The 20,030-nt window shown below is 46.3% G+C and overlaps 1 protein-coding gene across 4 annotated transcripts in view; it reads right to left on the bottom strand.

The window, feature by feature from the left end:
- The window catches only part of Fli1 (Friend leukemia integration 1), a 121,229-nt gene that overhangs the window by 25,267 nt on the left and 75,932 nt on the right, over positions 1-20,030 (bottom strand). For all 4 annotated transcript variants that reach the window (XM_006510008.3, XM_006510009.3, NM_008026.5 and 1 more), the window contains exons 3-5: positions 18,215-18,369; positions 13,781-13,984; positions 4,663-4,728 (exon numbers count right to left, since the gene is read on the bottom strand). In XM_006510008.3, the coding sequence (XP_006510071.1) occupies positions 4,663-4,728; positions 13,781-13,984; positions 18,215-18,369 (425 nt within the window). The remainder of the gene's footprint in view (positions 1-4,662; positions 4,729-13,780; positions 13,985-18,214; positions 18,370-20,030) is intronic.

Genomic DNA, 20,030 nt, shown 5'->3' on the forward strand with positions numbered 1-20,030 from the left:
TGTTGGAGAGCTGGAGGTATTGAGATAGATGCAGGATGAGGGCTAAGGAAATGAGGGCCTTAGGCATGTAGGGGAGCTCTGAAGTTAGGTGCCTACTCTTGCCTATTGTGGGGGCAAGGAGCACTTGCAGAGGGCCCTGGGGCAGGAGCTGCCCAGAAAACCAAAGAGAAAGCTGGGACCTTGGATCTACCACCCAGGATCAGCAGTCACACTGGATTTCAGTGTGCAGGACAGGGAAGAAGGGAGTAGGGTCAAGCTTGGCTCTAGAAGGCTTATGTGGAAAGGCCACTTAGTCTCTTGAGCCTCAGTGCTCCCCCATATACCCAAGTTAGCAACACATGATCTGTTTTTAGAGAGCCAAATGAAGGCATGGGAGCAGGGAGTTTCTAAGATGTAAGATGCTAAACTCATACCTAGTTGTCAATAACAGTAATAATGACATCATCAACTGTGAGATGTTTCACCCACCCGTGCTTACAATCAGTATATCCACAGGTCTTTGTCTAGGATGACCTGGGGACAGAGAAGGTCAGAAGGATCCAGAAAGACCTGGAGTGGCCCTGGATGTGCCGGTTACGTTCCTTCAGTACAACGAAGCAGGGCTTGTCCAGCTAGAACTTAAGAAAAAAATCCCCAAGGCCCCCGTAGGTACCCAGTAGAGATTTAGAATTAACACATTATGTCTGGGCCTTAGCCTCAGTATTTGTTGTTATTTATGCATTTAATTTTTTAAAAATAAAATTTACCGTTTTAACCACTTTCAAGTGTATAACTTAGCCACACTCTGCACATTCAAAGACAGTGAAATCGTCACCAGCTTCCAGCTTCAGTACTCTCTCTCTGTCAGCAGTCAACGCAAAGCACTTCTCTCTACCTGCAGCCTCTGGCAGCCAGCCCCCATTTCCATCCAGTGAGCTCCAGGGCTCCAGGTTGCTCCAGAGAAGGAAGTTACAGAGGACTTGTCCTTGGATGTCATTGTTTTACAAAGTCTACAAGGGGCTCTCTGTGCCCTTAAGACGGAAGGCTAAGGTCTAGTAGAGGCTGGGTATACATTTGTTTCTGAAAAGGGAACAGAGATGTAGCTGGAGGCAGCAGTGAAAAACTACAGAGGCAGAGAAAAATGTTGCAGAAATTCAAATTTCTGCACCAAATTACACTTAGGAAAAGATAGCTAGAGGGAAAAGACTGTGTTTTTGAGGAGGAACCTTGGCAATAAGGGCCATTAAATCATACATATTTTAAAATATTTCAAATATATAGTGACTGTAAGTACTTTGAGAACTCAGAGTGATGTTACTAAGCTTATCTGCAATGTGTAACAATCAGGTGAAAGACACAGACACATCCATCACGTCACAAAAGTAATCACTGGGGCCGGGGAGACAGCTCAGCTGGTGAAGTGCCTGTGGACCAGGCATGAGAGTCCAGACTGGGATCCCTGGCAGCCTCTAGAAGCCATATGCCTGCCACAGTGTGGCTCTCAAATCCCAAAGCTAAGGAGGGAGAGGTAGGAAGGATTCTGGAGCTCACTGGACAGCCAGCATAGCTGAATGGATGGCTTCCAGGTTCAGTGGAGAGCAACCCAGGGAAACACCTGACGCCAGCTTATAGTCTCCACATGCATGTACACAGATATGTGTGCGCATGCAAACATGCACACGCCCTCAAACATGTATACACACACACACACACACACACACAATCCTATTAGCTGTTTTGAAAATATTGAATTGACTGCTGTCAATCATTCTTTTCCTACTCTGCCTTAGAAGCTGTTCCTTCAGCTGCATGAGGTCCCCACTGGCCCCTCACCCTCTATAACCTTTCCATTCATGGCCTTCCCAGACTCTGGTAACAACCATTTCTCTCTTATGACAGTGGCTTAAGTGAAAGGGGAACTTTCCTTACCATACTCTGAGGGGCTACAAACCATTCAGGGGTCACTTTCATGTTGTCCCACCTCTCTGCACAGAAAGGAAACAAAAACAGCGGACTGACTCACAGAATGGTGCAAAGCTCCAAAACAAAGTATGTACCCGCACCAGGCACACTCCAAAATCCTGTTTAAGTGACAGCCGAGGCTGCTATGGAAATGGTTGACAATAACCGCTGTCTTCCTGCTTTAAGTACATTAAACTTGACAAATAAGGTAGAAAATGTTCAATGGTTCCAATTGGGTATAACTGAGACTCACAACACATTTACAGGTCTGTGGAAATTGAGTTTTGAAATGTTGTCTTACGTTCTACATACAAATAACCCTGAGATAGCTTCAGTCAGTGTTTTAGGAGGTAGGCAGGCTAGAAAGGACGATCATGCCATTCTGAACTAAAGCAGCACTCTAGTTGATAAGTACCATGAAGATACATTAATAGACTTCATCTCCTCAGCTTCTCCCATTTGCGCCTGATGCCAGCTAGCACCTGCCCTTTGCAAAGCAGGGAGCAAAGGCACCCGTGGGCACACACCCAGCTCTGATTGAGTGCCGTGTGTGCCTCTTATTCAAAGAGAGACATAGTCAAGGTGGCATTGATGTCTTCTATTTCTTTTTCCATTTAATATTAAAAAAATAAAGATAGCTATTAGGGAAGAAGAGAGGCAGAGAGGTGGGAAGAGGGTGAAAGGGGGGAGGAGTTTGTTAGCTTTGTATTGCTAATGTACTTTATTTTGTGGCAGGCTGGCTCCTTCAGCCAGACTACCTCAAAAGGGGGAAGGCAGTCGCCTAAGTGGAGAGCTTTACTGGGAACAAAAGATGCACCTGCAAAGCACTGGCTTAATCGTCTCTAGAGGCCAGGGCCGAGGCTGGGAGATAAATGCCCATCACCACCTGAATGGGGGCAGCCGGTGCTGCGTTTGCCTGGATGCTACAGTCAATTCATTTCAGAAGAGGGTTGCTACCCAGTAGGAGCTGGCGGCTCTGAGCAGCCTGAATGAGGCGGCAGGGAGACAAATGCACTCTCAACACAAAAGGGCCAGCAGAGGAGGGGCTCAGCCTGGCAGGTAGAGCCCAGGGCCAGGGCTGCACTGAACTCCTCAGCAGGAAGGAGGACTTGGTTAGTGACTGCATTGTCTGCAGACCAGTTTCTCAACCTAAATCAGTATTTAAACCAGTACGAACAGAGCAGATAGACCATTAGTTCTGTCTACCCAAAAGTCTCATTGGTTAATTCTGATGGTACCAGCACGCTGTACAGTAAATCCTAATTCAATAGTTCAAAACTCGCCTTCCCTTCCTGCTCTTCCCTTCACGTCCATCTTTCTTCTTTCTTTTCCTTCCCATCCTTCCTCTCCTTTCTCCCTCTGTTTAGTGGCTTATTTGTTTCTTTCTAAACCTGCAAGCCATGGCCCCATTGTCAGCCATCCTCAGAAGCTGATTGCTTTACAGTCAAGACTTGACCCTCCCTGGAAGAACCCTGAACCTGACGTGAGTCTGAGGACAGAGATGTGACAAAACCAGGGAACCAGACCTCAGTGTATTCATCATGCAAATAGGTATTCTCTGCTATAGGCATGTGTAACATGATGGGGCAGGAGATCATCAGACTGTAGAATGAGTGGGCAGAGCTTCAATTCTCACACACAAAAATATCATTCATCTGATTTGGGGACTCGGTGGCCAAAACAAGACTAGGTTGGGTGATAGTTTGTGTGTGTGTGTGAGTGTGTAAGTGTATGTGTATATGTGAGTATGCATGTGTGTGTATGTGAATTTGTGTGTGTATGTGTGTTTATTTGTGTGTTTGGGTGTAATATATGTGTGTGTATGTGTGTGTGATCATATGTGTGTATATGTGAGTGTATGTGTGTATATGTGAGTGTATGTGTATATATGCGAGTGTTTGTATGTGTATATGCGTGTTTGTGAGTATATGTGTGTATGTGTGTGTATTTGTACGTATGTGTATTTTTATGTGTGTATGTGTGTGTTGCTGGATCAAACCCCGGGCCTCACACATGCTGTGCATGCACTCCACCAGCGAGCCGGAGCGTCAGTCCCTGCCAATGAAGACTCTGAGAAGCATCCTTGTGGTGCTCACTAAAACCATTTTTTCAAGAAAGTTTTCTTTCTCGCTGATCAAAACCAAATTATATCAAATGAACTGTTTGACTAAACCAACCCCAACCAGAACAGGCCAACTTATCCTAGACCAAATCTTCAGATCACCACTTTAAACATGAACTGAAATGCTAATTTTTCTTTTAGGAAACAAAGAAACAAACAAACAAACAAACAAAACTTTATAAGGTAGACATACATTCCATTATCTTCACCAGGAGAGCCCCCAAGTGTCAGCTTGGAAAGTCAGCCGATTCATTGTTCTCTAAGGACAGTCCCCTTTCTTTGGGTGGGGGTGACTTTAATTTATATTCTTGTGATGTTTTTATGAGATCTTTCAAAGCCTCCCTTGTAGTTCTGAAATGGTGGCAGAGGAAGAAAAACATGGTCTTTAGAAAGAAAAAAAAAGTTTGCTTTTTTTGTTATTGTTTTGTTGTTGTTGTTTTGTTTTGTTTTGTTTTTTGTTTTATCTTGTGTCCTAGAAAAATAGTTTCCCGAGGAAGGAATTGGTGTCCAGACATAGCATCCCCCACCTGTCTGAGAAGTATGGACCTGTGCGGTGGTGAGAGTGGAGGGAACCTGGGCGCATGAGAGGACAGACTCACCTTCCTTGACATTCAGTCGTGAGGACTGGTCTGTATGGGAGGTTGTGTTATAGGCCAGCAGTGAACCTGAAATGAAAGTAAAAACAGAAACATCAAGCTTCCTCGGTCTGAATCTAGAACGTTCTCCAAAAGGCCTGTGTGTTAAAGCCAAGGTTCCCAGCATGTTAGAATTAAGATGTAGAGGAAACTTTAGAAATGGGGCCAGAGTAGGAGGCTGCTGACCCTTGCGTGGGCCGTGGATTGTGGGACCCCACCTCTGGGATGTCGATACTATAACAGACAATTTTCTCAGTGTCTAGAACAGCAGATCTCAACCCGCTGGTGTGTGGTCTTCTAAACGGAAGCTTTGATGGAAACGTCTCTGCACCAGGTCCAGTGGAGCTACTTGGGATAGACGATTGTTTTTCTGTTGTGATTGCATGTAAAACATATGTTCCTCTCTTTCCTCAGACTAGATCTGTCCTTTTGTTTAAAGTGATCCCAAGAGTTTATTTTATAAATTGGAGGCATTTTTAGGATTCCTCTCATGATTCTCCTGGGGATTTTTTTTTTAAGCCTTCAAAATAAGGGCTGGGATCTGCTTTTACAAAGGACGCCATGAGCTCAACACATGTGTTTGAGGCTACCAAAGCCTTTCTAAGCACAACTCTTCTCCCTGCGACATGTGGCCAAGGGAACTGACTGACGGTCAGGCTGGGAATGGCTTGTCAGCCATGTCTCTGCTTAGCCTCCAGTCAAGGAGGGGCTGGGAAGTAGAGGGGTGTCCCCTTTAGCTACGGATGCTCTGGTTGAATACTCAGAAAATATGGGTCTAAGCAGGGCAGCCAAAGTCACCTCTTATGGGACATAAGACCTTTGGCTTAGGTACCTATCACTTCTAGGTCTCAGCAGTTCCTAGGTGAAAACCAGGAGGTGGTGGGTACCATTTAGGGACTGCTATATGCCAAAGTGCAGATATGTAGATTACATAAGGGACACAGCCACCCGAAGGCAACATTCCATCTTCCAAGAATATTAGTGACAAATTCATCTTAGTCTAAGCTCTCCTACTTCAAAGTAACAAGTTTATTTGGGTATAGCTCCCCTGGTCACATGTCCCTCGTCTATACTGGGCGAAAAATGACATCTACAGAATGTGGCTTCAATAAAACTAAGCTCAGAAGGTGTGCTGCAGAGATCCTAGCTTGTTTTAAACATTCAGCAGAGGCTAGCACTTATCATGACTGCTTTCAGTTACACAGAATGGAAACCCTTTACACAGAGCTTGCGGGCACTGGCCTTGCTGGCCGGCTGGAATTCCAGCTAGGGATGGATTCTGCCGCAGTGAGGGATAATTCTCCGTGACTGGACAGAGCTTCAGAAATGGAATCAAACGTTCCAAGAGAATACCCCAAACCTCTCAGGGGTAAGAGCAAGAATGTCTGTGCCTCAGTCCCAGGCATTTTCTCCCTCAGGCAGAACCTTGCTGCTAGAGCAAATAAAGAAAAATAATGGTCTCCAAGCAGCAAACCACTCCAGTCATTAGTACAAAGTTAGACAGAGACGGAGCTCAGATAAACCACATTTATTAAATTTCCCCCCATGGTCAGAGTTCCTCTCTGGGCACACGTGAAGCCACAGGAAACTCCCAGAATGCCAAGAGAAAGGGTCGCTTGACCTCCTGAAAGCCTGCATGAAATACATATTTCATGGTAACCTAGGGGAGAGATTTTGCCCCAAGACTGTCTTAGTTCAAGTTTCACAGGGGAGGGGCAACCTACATGGGGGTGGGGCTGGTTTCTCCCCAGGGAGACACATTTTCTTTTCACTGGGTTTTCTTTCACCAGGTTCTCAGGATGCCAAGGGTGCCCCTTGTGTCTTTTTTTTTTTTTTTAAATTACGTTAACTTGCCCTGTTACAGGGAAGTCCTTCCTGGAGTCTGGTCTCCCATTGGAGGTTTTGAGTTTCTTCCTCCTGCTCTGAGGATCTGACCTAAGCAGTTCTATTGCTGCTGAGTCCTGAGGAATTTCCTGAAAGCAAGGGCCACAATCAATGGCTATATAGGACACACACACACACACACACACACACACACACACACACACACACACACACCTGTGTATACTCCTATACACGAAGGAGTATGTGCCCTTGTTCAAGATCTATCTATCCACCTTGGTTTTTTGGGGTACAGAGTCTATTGCTATGACCTGAGCCAGCTGATAGGTAAGGCTGGCTGTCCAGTAAGCTTCAGGAATCCACCTGTCTTCACTTCCGCAGTGCAGGGACAACTGAGACAAGTGTATGCTGTCACAACTGGCTTTTTCCACGTGGGTTCTGGGGATCAAAGTCAAGTCTTCACACTAGCATGCCTGGCTCTTTCTTGACTAAACCATCCCCCCTTCTTCCCAGACACTATCTCTCTTACTTAGTCCTTGAAGGGGCCACCCAAAGCATGCGTATGCTAGCCTCCTCCCACAGCTGAGATCAACCTTTAGGGAAGTCAAGGCTTACGATCACACAGCCAGAGGAACCAGAGCCAAGAGACAAGATCAACTGACAGGCTGCTCTATAAGACCTGTCCTCAGTTCAGAAGCAGGAGCATCCTTTAGGTTAAATCAATACAGGCAAGATGGGCAAGAACGGATGCACGTTTATTCCAGCACTCCAGAGACTAAGGCAAGAGCACCACCGAAAGTTCCAATAGGCTGAGGTTCACAGTGAGGCTGTCCCAGAAATTATAAACAAACAAACAAATAGTAAGGGGGGTAGTAAAGGCAGAAGGGATGAAGGGAGGGAGGGGGAGGGGGGAAAGGAGGGAGGGGGAGGGAAGGAAGAAGGGAAAGAAAAGGTGCTGGAAGGTGAGGGCAGGTGTCTTGGGGGCTAGTTGTACCTTGTGATTTTCATAACTCCCTGCATGTTATACCTAATTTAAAGTGTTGTTCACTCTGTTATGTGTGTGTGTGTGTGTGTGTGTGAGACAGGATACATTCATGTGCACATATATGTGTCTGTTGATTTGAGACACATTTTGCTCTAAAATGTTGGTAGTGACCCGGTCCTTCAAGATTAAGAGCTCGAGGACAAGATTACTTTGTTTTCTCTTTTTCTTTCCTCTGCTCTCTTTTTTCTTCTTCTTCTTTCCTCCCCCTCTTCCTTTCCCCCCTCTCCTCTTCTTTTTTCTTTGTTAAGTCAGATTCTCATGTATACCAGGTTGGCTTAGCAGCCATTACACAGCCCCAGGACCATCGTAAATGTCTGATACTCCTGTTCCCACCACCCAAGTGCTGCAGATGACAGGCAGGCACCACCACACCAGTTTCTAGGGTGCACACGATCAAAACCAGAGTGTCCTGCATGCTAGCCAAGTGCTCTACCAACTGAGTGACATCCCTAGCCCAGCAAGGTCGTTTTCCGTTTTGGGATCTGAAAGGAGTTAGTAAAGTGAACATAGGATGGGACTTGCAGATGGGAAGTCCTTAGCTTCCTTTAGCTCTGCGGACTCTCTAACTTGCTTTTCAAACTGGACACCTGGAGCAGTGTGGACAGGGGACCTGGTGCCAGAGCCTTTGTCTCTGGCTCCATTCATGTTACCATAGAACCCAGCAGCATCTACCCCAACCCAACCCCAGCCAGCCAGTCAATTCCTAGCTCACTTTCTTTGTGCTACAGCCAGCCCCAGCCCTAAATGCACACTGGGGAGGGAATTAAGGCTCTACACGCTAAACAACAGGCCAGCTGACTACTGAGTTTCAGGCAACTGGGCACTTTATCTTATTGGAAGCCTGCCTTCTTTTCTTGGCCTGATCCAGATGGAAAGTTTAACACTTCCTTGGCTTAATGACTGGGCCATCACCTTTGCATGGCCATCTGAGGTTGCAGATGGGGATAGCACAGAGTGTAAAATGTGTTTTCCATTACGTTTAAATTAAAAATGGGAATCAAGCTGGAGTCCTTTTCTGTGGTGTCCCTGATACTTGATGTATTTCATCCTCTGGGGTTGCCACTGTCTGAAAGTGTGCCTTCTTAGAAGGTTTCCCAGCTCAGGCCCAGATGGACATTCCACTCACTTCCTTTGAAAACGAACAGGAGCAACAACAAAACCCCTTTTCTTCTGCTTTGGGCCACTCATCCCAGGAGCTTTTGGGCTCCCAGACATCCCCAAACTCCCCCCAGTGGCTCTGTGACTGAACTGTTAGTTGGAGACAGATAGCGTTGCCTCATTGGCCTTGGCCTGAGAAGGGACTGATCTCACTTGCCCATTCTCAGCTGCCAACAGTGTCTCTGTCCAGTGGGCATATCTGGGAGATCCTGGCAGAGCTGCCAATCACACCCAGAGTCTGGGGGAATCGAGGAGGTCAGGGTGCGTGAGAGGAGGGATTTGGTTTGATTGGCTTCACTCCTGGAGGCTGCAGAGGAGTTTTGCAAAGCCTGCATCTATTGGTGCAACACAAATGGAAAGCCATATGGGGACATTGGTTTTGCCCTCAAGTTGGAGGCTGGAGAAGAGATTGGCCCTGGAGATGAGAAGGGAGACAAATGAGGTGTGGTCTGCCTGTGTCAGCATCTTAATTCAGGCATATTCAAGCATCCTGCATGAGAGTCATCAAGTCCTCTGCAGCAGTGACCTTAGCTCAGACTGAAAGCTTCAGTGGTCCGAGGACTAAAGGTAAGGACAGGTGCTTTGTACATGCCAGATACCGTTGGATGGGCTCCTGAAACTAGCCAGCCTCAGTTGCTTCGGTCAAGAAATGGGAATCAAAGTTTTGTTCATGGTGTCCACAAGGGGGTGTTCTGTCCACAGGAAGTGAATGACACCTGGGCTGGTGTCTGCTTGTGTCTCAGATATTTCAGCTGAACTCCAATAACTGCAGGTACCCTAGTCAGTTCTAGTCCCTTCATCTCTTTCCTAATGCTACACAGGTACCCCATCTGGAACAGCCAAAAGAAAGGCCCAGATGTGAAGAGCCAGACCCTCTAGGCAGGGCTCATCCATGAGGACATTGTTATTTCTTCCTTATCATTGGCCATTCCTCTTTAACTTATGATTAATCTTTGAGAACTTAAAGTAGACCTTTCTTCCCAGACAACAAGAATAGCCAACTGTCTCTTGTGAAAGTAAATTTGATGCAAGAATGCAGCGCCCTACAAGGAATCTAAAACAAAAAAACAAAAAACAAAAAACAAAAACAAAACAAAACAAAACAAAAAACAAAACTCAGAAATAAGAGATTAGAAAAGTGCAATCAAATTTTACATTGTGTGTGTGTGTGTGTGTGTGTGTACTTGTATGCTTTAGTGTATATGTGGATGTCAGAGGCCATCTAATGGGAGTTGGTTCTGTCTTTCCATCATATGGGTCCCAAGGATTGAACTATGATTGCCAGTCTTAGCAGGAAGTATCTTCTCCCACTGACCCATCTTGCTGAGCCAATTTTGACTTCCATCAATCCATGCTTTGGCTAGTCCCCAGTTTTTCTGTATTGATCTCCCTTTACTCTACGCTGTGCCCTACATCTATGTTGTGAGTCTCAGCTCTTTTCCCTCTATGTCTTGCCAAAAGGGGAATCATTTAGCCCCAGCTGCTCCCCAACAAAAGCCCAACACAATGATGCTAAGAATCTACACTTGTTCCTCTGGCCCCAACCTTGCAGCCAAACCCTGGTCTCTCTCTTTATCATGAAATAGCTCATGTAATTCAGTCTGGAAAAACAAAAACAGAGAAGGCTTGAAGGCATGTCTGTTAGCAGGCAAAAGTTTTCAGCCATCACAGAGCAGACAATGTCTGACAAATGGCCTCCTCTAGGGTTGATACAGCCAAGTAGTACCCAATAACCAGGGTCTTAGAGGTTAGAATCCTAAAAAAGAAACCATAATTTGAAAAAAAAAGTCAGAAAAAATTTCATGAAGATCATTTTAAATCCAGGTGCCTCAGAAGGTTATTACAATCTGTATTACATTTCAAGAAAATTTAAATTTAATGCAACCATTATCATATTTGTTTTGGCCCACAGACTCAACTTTGTGTCATAAGCACATCTTATGTGTAAGGGTAGGTCTGATACTGAGGTCCTATTCCCCAATTGGTTCTTGATCTGTCAGTAAAGAAAGCCATGGGCCAATCGCTAGACAGAAGGTACAGGTAGGACTTCCGGGTCGCTGGATTAAAAGGGAGAGGAAAGGAAGGAGAGGGGGAGTTTTTGCCAAGCCTTGGAGGGAGAAGAATGGAGCAGCCATATGAGGTCTTGGGAGAAGCTGGGGCCTGTGGCCACAACTACAGGTGGTTGGTCAGGGATGTTTGGCAGGGGCTAGATGGAACTAGCCACTGAAGTTCAGGGCAGGTGGGAGGTACAGAGCTAAGAGTATAGAGAAGTGTGCATTTTCCAGGCAGGAGATAGTAATCCCCAGCAATTATGTCAAGAAGGCAAGTTGAAATTGAACAACTGTGTGTCTGTGTCTTTTGTTTTTTAAGACTTACTTCTTTCTTTCTTTCTTTCTTTCTTTCTTTCTTTCTTTCTTTCTTTCTTTCTTCCTTTCCTTTCCTTTCCTTTCCTTTCCTTTCCTTTCCTTTCCTTTCCTTTCCTTTCCTTTCCTTTCCTTTCCTTTCCTTTCCTTTCCTTTCCTTTCCTTTCCTTCCTTCCTTCCTTCCTTCCTTCCTTCCTTCCTTCCTTCCATGCATATGAGTACACTGTTGCTGTCTTCAGACACATCAGAAGAGGGACTCAGATCCCATTACAGATGGTTGTGAGCCACCATGTGGTTCCTGGGAATTGAACTCAGGACCTCTGGAAGAGCAGTAGTTGCTCTTAATCATTGAGCCATCTCTCCAGCCCAGTGTCTGTGTCTCTTATCTGCAGATTCATGGGAAGCTGGGAGGGGGCTGGTAGCATGGTCACTTCCTGGAGCAAAGGCTGGTAGAGCATAAAAGTACATGCAACACTTATGTTTTACCTCCATTTTGGTGGCAGGAAAACTCTCCCTGTGTAGAACTCCCAACTGTTATCACCACATGCTTACTGCCCTTTCAAAGGCTTTCCAAACATACACATGTACTACCTCTTCTCAACTCTGGAAATTCCTTCATAGCAAATCCCCCTTCTGGAAACTTCGTGTGTTGTATGACATTTTTCATAGTGATTACATGTGTTCTTAAAAGGAGAGACTACATGGTTTTTCTCACTAGCCTCCAAACACCAAACTCTATTCCCTGCTCCCTCTATAGCTGCTCATACCTTCATCATGCCTTGTTATCTGCCCTTGTCTACTAGCAGGCTTGCCAAGGCTTGATAGGAAGCAGTGACTGATTAACAGTATTCCTAGACCTTCTGAGCAGCAGATATATGCCTCATGTCAGTATCTGTGGCTCAGATTCTTTGGTGACAGAAGGAAGAAATAGAAACTTGCGCTGTTTACGGGTTGGTCAGAAATCCAGGCCTGAAAGTCACATGGTCTTAATGGGCTTCTCTTTTATGAAGTCCAAACGTTCTTGGACATGGTCCTCACAAAGCATTTACTGTGAAAGCCAAGATTATTGGACCCTTTGTGTAGAGCTCACTGGAGCTTCTGACATTTCTCCTTCCTTAGGGATCACTCAACCTCTTGCATAGATGATGCGGGAGGAGCCTAGAAGTCAGGCTTGATGGCGCTATGCTCCTGGCCTCTGCTTTCTACACTCATGCTCTGTGCCTACTGCCTCTCCTGCTTGTGCAGATCATGGCAGAACTCCGTTAAAAGATCCTTTTGTTCTTTCCTTCCACCAAGCAATTAAAGGCTGAGAAATACAAATCATTATTAAATGCTAAGCATCTGAAAGTCAGGAGAGACTAAGTAGAAAATGGCCCCTTCTTAGAGTGTTATTTCTTGGACTGACCTCATGGTGCAGCAACTCAGACATGAGGTCATTGCAGTGGAGCTAATGTGTCCTCTCCCAGCACGACCAGATGCCTTAGAGAGGTGGCAAGATAGCCAGCCCAGAGGCACCCATGGAAACTTCCAAATGCATTTTTTAATATTTTAACTTTTCATTTTCTAGCCCATGTGAGTAGAGTGTTGCCCTGCTCTCTACAGAACTCCCTTGCACTGAGACGATGTATTTTACTGATAACAACTGAAAGCACAATGGAGATCCTATACAAAGTGAACCATTCCAGAGCCCGTGAACCCACAAAAGGCAGCCCCACAGTGTTGGCCGAGGTCTGAGAATTCAAAGGTGCCTTAAAACAATCAAATCTTCTCAAACTCTTACGATACCTCTGGCAAACTAGGCCGCTCATAGAGGACAGTGCATCTTGTTCTGCCCCGCTAATCATTGACGTGGCTGGCTGTAGGGATGCTCTCATGCAGAATGAGCCCATGCCTGCCTTCCTGTGGCTTCAGTTCATCTTTGCAGACCACTGAGCTCACTTCCAGGCTTGGGGATAGTCTGGATTTCTGATGGAGAGTTAAGGCTGAGTCACTAGCAGGTCCATAGGTATTCCCTTTCATATCTATCAAAATTCACATGGAACTGGTGGGCGGGGCGTGGTACTAGGGAGCCTCCTATTGGGTAGATCTTTCTTTACTAAGCTTTCCCTGGGTTTCTGTCTGGGAAAGTTTTCAGTGCCTCCTAACAAACCTGGGCCACTAGATGCTCTTGTTGTTTCGTGGCAGTGGGCAGAAGCAGCCCCATAGGTTAGGGTTGGGCATCAATGTGAATCCAGAATAGGAGGAGTAGTCTGTCAGCTCCCACAATCTTAGATCTCATATCTATGTTCAGAACTTCCGGTAAGAACTCTTAACATTTCCTTAGAAAGCCTCCAACCAGAGATTCTATCTCTGTACAATTTTGGTTAGCAGAAGCTTCTGAAAGAGAGATCTTCCCAGAGCCTACCTAGTAGCTGGTGTCATCCTCCCTATGTCCCAGGTCTCTGTGAGTTTTCCATTTTTTATCTGTTTCCTTTGGACACTCCACTCCTGGATGAAATCTTTCCCTTGCAGGCTTTGTAGGAACACATGTGACCTTGATGGGGTTCCTGTCCTAAGGAAACTGTTCCTTGGCATAGGTCTTCCATGACTGGTATTAGGGTATCCTTCCCTTGGGCTGGCTCTTGGGGACCTGGCAGGACCTGCTCCCAAGCCCTGGGGTGTACATGGTACTTACTTTCCCTGAGGTAACTGAGGTGCGACAACAGCACTTCTGTGTTGTAGGCGGAGGTGGCTCGGAGGAAGTCCTCCTTGTTCATTTTACACAATTCCTTGCCATCCATGTTCTGGAAGAAGGAAGTGTCAATCTCCATCAATCCGTATTCCTTTATAGCCCACTCCAGCCACTGTCGAACGTGCTCCTGTGTCCACAGTGTGGGGTCTGCAGTGGAGAGATAACAACGGTCAGCATGCATGCCTGCCCAGCAGCCTAGGCTCCCCTCCACCCTCTCTTCTCTATCTTCTCCTCTTTGCTTCTTCCACCTCTGTCCTCTTTCCCCACAGCCCCCTCTTTTCTTCTCCTCTTTTTTTGCTCTCTCCTCTTTCTTCCGTCTTCTCCTTTTTCCTCTTCTTTTTCTCTCACTCCTGATTCATGGTATCTTTAACCCCCCCACCCCCACCCATCTTTCCTTCCTATGCCCCTCTCTTCCCTCTTCTCTTTTCTTTCTACCTCCTCTCTCTTCCCTTCCAGATCGTCCCCTCAGAACTCTCCGTCTGGTTCCATGGCTTCTGACACTGCCTGAACCACTTAGGGCTGAGAAAGGTTCTTAGCTGCCTCAACACATACCCTGACAGGATGGTGTTTAAAGTTTCTGGAGGTCAAGTGATAGCTTGGCCCAAGAAATGGTGACATCAAAATGAAAATAATCCCCAGTAACTAACGTTTCTGGGAAGGGGACCCATTTGCATCTTAAGACTAGCAGTGAATTCAGGAGGGCACACTTATCCCTCCGGACTCTCCGGAAGGGAAATATACACAAGCCTGCTTTTCCTGTGATTCTGTCCTGGCAGCTGGAAAACCCAATGGCGTTACTGTTTGACATAAATCCAATCTGGGTTTCCTCCTTTTGGGGGGGGGGACAGCTGTGTTAAGATTTCTACCAGACCACCCCTAAACATTTTTAGGATATTTAAATACTTAAAGATGAGAAATGGCTCTAGAGACAGAAACCTCTTTAACTGTGAATGAGCGGAAACAGGACAGGACTGAGGCCTCTGCTCCAAACCTGCCTTCTCCCAGCCCCCTCTGTTTCATCATTCCCTGAAGCATCTTCTCAACCTGCTCAGTCTAAGGTGGGAGATGCTATAAATGACAGACTTCCATAGGCATGCTGATACATTCAAGCAATCCCAGGACTCGGGAAGCGGAGGCAGGAGGGTTGAGTATTTGAGACTCTCTCTCTCTCTCTCTCTCTCTCTCTCTCTCTCTCTCTCTCTCTCTCTCTCTCTCTCCCTCACACACACACACACACACACACACACACACACACACACCCATCTGCATAAATATGCAGCCATCAGAGCAATACCTAAGCAATGGGTTGTGCTGGTAGTTCAATGAACCTTGGGTTGAAGGGTCTAGGGTGAATTTGGAGAGTCCTGGAAGGCTTCCTGGAGAAGGGATGGTATTTTATATTACAGGGTGTCTGGTTGCTCCTGCTTCTGCTTTTCTGCTTGATTGTTTCATTTAGCATGCTTATTTAGCAGGAAAAACGTGTACTCCTCTTAAACCAACTCATATTCCTCTCATTCTAGAGGCTGCAAAAGATCTAGGCTAAGAGAACTCAGTTCTAAATGGCCAGCAATGGTGGTGGGGAGGGAGTGAGGTGCTGTGATCTCTAGGGGTTATAAAAGAAACCCTTGAGAGGTTGAGAGGGAGCACAGAAAAAAATCTGTCATATGTCACAGCTTCTGTATGTCATACTAAGACTCCAAGATGTACCTACTGAGTAATAGTCCATCTGTGAGATCCTACCACAAGCCAGCTCTCTATCTGACCCATTTTTTTCTCTCATGAGAATCTATGAAATGGGTCTTGTTATACCCATTTTGTAGATGGCTAAGGAACCGTGGAAGTTCTGCCTTCGTGACTACTGCTAGGGTTTTTACAGAAGCCTTCAAAGATGTCACATAGTTGGAGAAGCAGGCCCCTTGAACACCCCCCCGCCCCAGCTTTGTCTTGTCAGGATCCCGCCTTAACTCATTTGGAACTGCAAGGCCTTGTTCCAGGACCCGGAAGATCTCCCCGAGCTAGCCCTCTTGCTCATGTTGGGGTTTGTGTCTATCAGATAAACTCCTGGTTCTGTTTCCAACCCTCTACTTTTCAGAAACCATCAAGCAAGGGTTATAGATGAATGGAAATCTGAGAATTCAAAAGGAGATGTCCCACAGGGGCTTGGATTATGTGGTGTATCATTTCATCCATAGCTTCCCCTAGTTCCTTACTTGTAGGAACTTACTAGAGTCTTAGACTGTACATTCAATTTTATGCCCTATATTTTATTTATTTTATTATTTCCGCTCTTCGCTTTGGGCTCTGTCACAATGTTAATTCTCTCCCTCTCCAGTAAAAGGAATTATAAATCTTCCACTCTGGATCATGCTAAACTCTTCCAAATGTATTTCCTGGACGATTTAGCCCTTGTTCCTTCCCATCTCGATGTGGAAATGGTGATTAACTAGAACCCTCATTTATACTTGTCTTAAAATCCCGTCATAAATTCAATCGGTTGTTCCACTAATGTTTTATTGCCTTGATTTGTGGACTTGCCCAAGTGAGACTTTCCCGTGCGTCCAGGAGGCTGACCTGGAGGAAGCCAGAGCGTCTAGGAGTAATGCATACAGATCTAACCAGTAGGAGAATAACCAAGCGGATCTAAAGCTCATGACTTCCTTATGCCAAATGCTTTGAAACAGCATGATATAAACATGCCAGTTTTGTTTTTTACTGCTATGATTAAGTCGGTTCATGGAAGAGCCACCTTTTGCCAATCCCCGTAAGAACATTTTAACTACCTGAAGGGTAGAGAGACAACCGAACAGTCTGCCTTATGACGACCAAAGCAAGGTGGTGACAATCACCTGGTCCTGAGGTAATCTCCATTCCTCTAATGGTTCATCCCCTAAGAGTTCCTTCTTAGGCTAGAGCAGGCGATTTGGATAGCAAAGGCCTCTCCTGGCCTAGTGGGGTGGAGAGAGTCTCTCACCACGTCTGCTTAAAAAGAATCACGGCCTCAAAATAGAGAAGACGCACCTGAGCTAACCACCACCAGCTGCTCTCCTGAGGGTGGTGACAAACCAATTAGATGATGTGACAGAAGAGAAAGCACTTGGCTCCTGTGAAATCTGGCTGAATAAAGACCTTCTGGCCAGGAGTGGGTGGTGCACACCTATAGTTAGTTCCCAAACTCAGGGGGCAGAAGCAGGAGGATTGCCGCAAGGTGCTGCCTGGCTTACACAGTGAATTCTAGGACGGCATGTGCTACACAGTGAAGCCCCTTCTCAAACAGCCCAAACAAGCAAACAAACAAATAAACCAGGTGACGCCTTCCTTGCGATCAGCCCCTTATGCTTGAAGAAGATTGAGCCCAGGCAGATTTTAGTCCTGTGAGCTGCAAGAGCCCTTCCTCTTCTGCCTTCATTTCTGATACCTTCTGCACTCTTTCCCATGTGGAATTTAGCCCAGAGCTCAGAAATGTGACTGTCACACTAGGATAGCAGATACAACTTCCCATGGAAACAAACACTAGGGACAGGACAGACTTGCTCATCACAAAAATCATCCTTCAGATCAACAAGACAAACTATCGTTCTAAGACACAACTGCATTTACACATTTACAAATGGAAGGATCCAGCCTCTCTGGTGAAGTTATTTTGGTTAAGGTTAGTTTTAGCTCCCGCCCTGTAATTCACTTTATTCAAACTCCTGACATTCTGCCCCTTCCACCTGGCACCCACTCTAAAGTGGCAGTTTTTGAATTCCCTCCATACCTAGGCAGCTGAGCATACTGGGCCTGGCCCAGGCAGCATCCAGCCAATAGGCTAGAGGATTTAACAATAGATCCCCCCGGCCCCCCACTCCGTAACCAACAGCACCAATACCTAGGAAAAAAGGCTATTTCTACATAATGACATAACTTGTGGCACACACGTGGAGGCGTTCTGTTTGTTAAATATAGTTATTTCTATTTTAAAACTGAAAGAGTTGGCTGTAATTTTGGGAAGGTGGAATCTAGCAGAAGGCAGGAAGTACATGCCTGAGGGAAGGGTGGACATCGGGAGCTGCACTTCTCACAAGAAGGAATGGCGGGGTGAGCAGCCTTGCCTCTGCCCAAGATTCATCCTGGGGGTACCAGGCTGCTCACTGAAAATCTGCCTTGTGTTATGTTTGACAGTGGGGCTTCTGGAATCAGCATGCCAGGGCTCGGGTGACATTTGAAATCCTGCCTTGGAGGGTAGCTACGTATGATGTGCAACTTTCCCTGGTTTGAGTCTGCCACTAAAGACTAGGGTGCTGGGTTTTCATGTTCTAAGAGATGGGCCAACCTTCCATTACAGCCCCTGAATAATGGAAGTGTGGGCGTTGGCCAGGCAGCTGACTCCCAAGGTACCTGCAGGCACAATGACTCTCCGTTCGTTGGTGGTCATGTTGGGAGGAGGGGGGCCGTTCTTCTCATCCATGTAGCTATTATAGTTCATGGGGTTGGCTTCGCCTCCGCCCACCAGCTTGTTACATTTGCTGACACTGCAGTCCACCGGAGACTCCCTGGAGTGAGAGGAAACAGGTCAAAAGAAGCCATCATTATGGGGACATGTCACTCCAGCCTCAACAGAATTGGCCAGTCACTTAGACATCCCTGGGATGATGACAACAATGACAATGAACTCTTAGTGCCACCTTCCTCGTGGAACCTATCCTGATCCTGTCATAAATACCCTGTGTGTCCTAGGTGTTCCTGTTTCAGGGGCCTGCAGCCCTCCTCCACTGTCTGCTGTGTCCAGTTTCAACCTGATTGCCAGTGGTCAACACTTACCCACCTTCACTAGTCCTTGTAATAGATAGGCCTTCTCCACAAACCTATAGACGCTGATGTCTACCTTGGTTACAGGACTGAGTGAGTCCAGCATGAGATGCTCTGTGCAGCCTATTACCCTGTCTCTTCTGTTTCTTGAGATGGTATCAGTACTTGCTAGCCCAGCTATTTCTACTGCATGTGTACCATTTTAATACATCTTCATAAGCTGTTTGCTTTATCTGAGTTTCCTGATAACCCTTTCAGATGTGTGGAGCAAAGGTTACTACGTCCCTTTTGTGGTTACCAAAGGAAAGGTGTGCTTACTGGTTTCACATGGCTAGTAAAGATGGATGCAGGACCCAAGGTCCCAGTGTTAAACTTCTCAACTAAAGGCCACATACAGAGGAGCTGGGTGCTGCAAAGAAGAGTAACCCCTGGAATGCATTGTGACCTGTTATGTATGACTCTTGTAGCATTTTTACAGCTCTGAGTAGTAAACACACATAGGAAGCACTATGGAAGTGCAAGAGGAAGTGCACATATGGAAGTGCACATAGGAAGCAATATGGACGTGCAAGAGGAAGAAGGCACATTACCCATCCTGGACTAAGACTAAGCACAGTTAGCAGTGGATATTCACAGCATCTGGCACTGAGCAATGGTCTGGAAAGCTAAGCTGACCCCATCCCCACCCAGTGGTCCACTGATGCAGCAAGTACACACAGAGTATTCCACAGTGACCTTCAGTGTAGCACCACAGAGCTCTCAGCAAGCTGGGGAAGTTGCCATCCCACCCTTCCTAGCTTTCACTCAGTCACCCCAAGAAGCAGAACCACAGCAGCCTCCTAAAGGTGCAGTGGATACTGCACTATGGTAGTGCCAGACAGCAAGCATCATCCTAACAGCCTGGGAAGTGGCCAGTTCTCCTGAGAGTGCCAAACCGGCCTTCAGGCCAAGGGGATGAGACGAGGTTTTGATTACAGTCTGCCAGCTCTGCACGCTAACATCTCCCTACGTGCCCCGCCTGGCTGCTGCCCTCGGTCAGTCTGCTCTCCGTCATTCCGCAGTGGGCAGGGACAGATTGAGAGCCCTTAAGGAACAGGCCTTGCCTACTAGGGAGTCACCCATCCCACAGCAAGGAGACAGTCACCAGCCCAGGAAGAAGGGGAAGAGTACAGGGCTCCTGAGAGTCAGGCAGAGCAGGGAGGGCCTGAACACATTCAATAAAGAAAATTAAATGAATTTGTTTCTTAATCTGAAAGGAAAAAAATATTGCAGATCACTTATCATGGCTGGGAGATAAATGCTCCACTGAGATATTAGAAGTCAGACGGTAATTTTTTCCTGATGTCTTACCGAGGAGAACATGGGCTGAAAATGAAAATAAGATGTATAACTTACACATGTTAGA

This window comes from Mus musculus, chromosome 9 (genome assembly GCF_000001635.26).
Source record: "Mus musculus strain C57BL/6J chromosome 9, GRCm38.p6 C57BL/6J".
In the NCBI taxonomy this organism is placed as follows: Eukaryota; Metazoa; Chordata; class Mammalia; order Rodentia; family Muridae; genus Mus; species Mus musculus.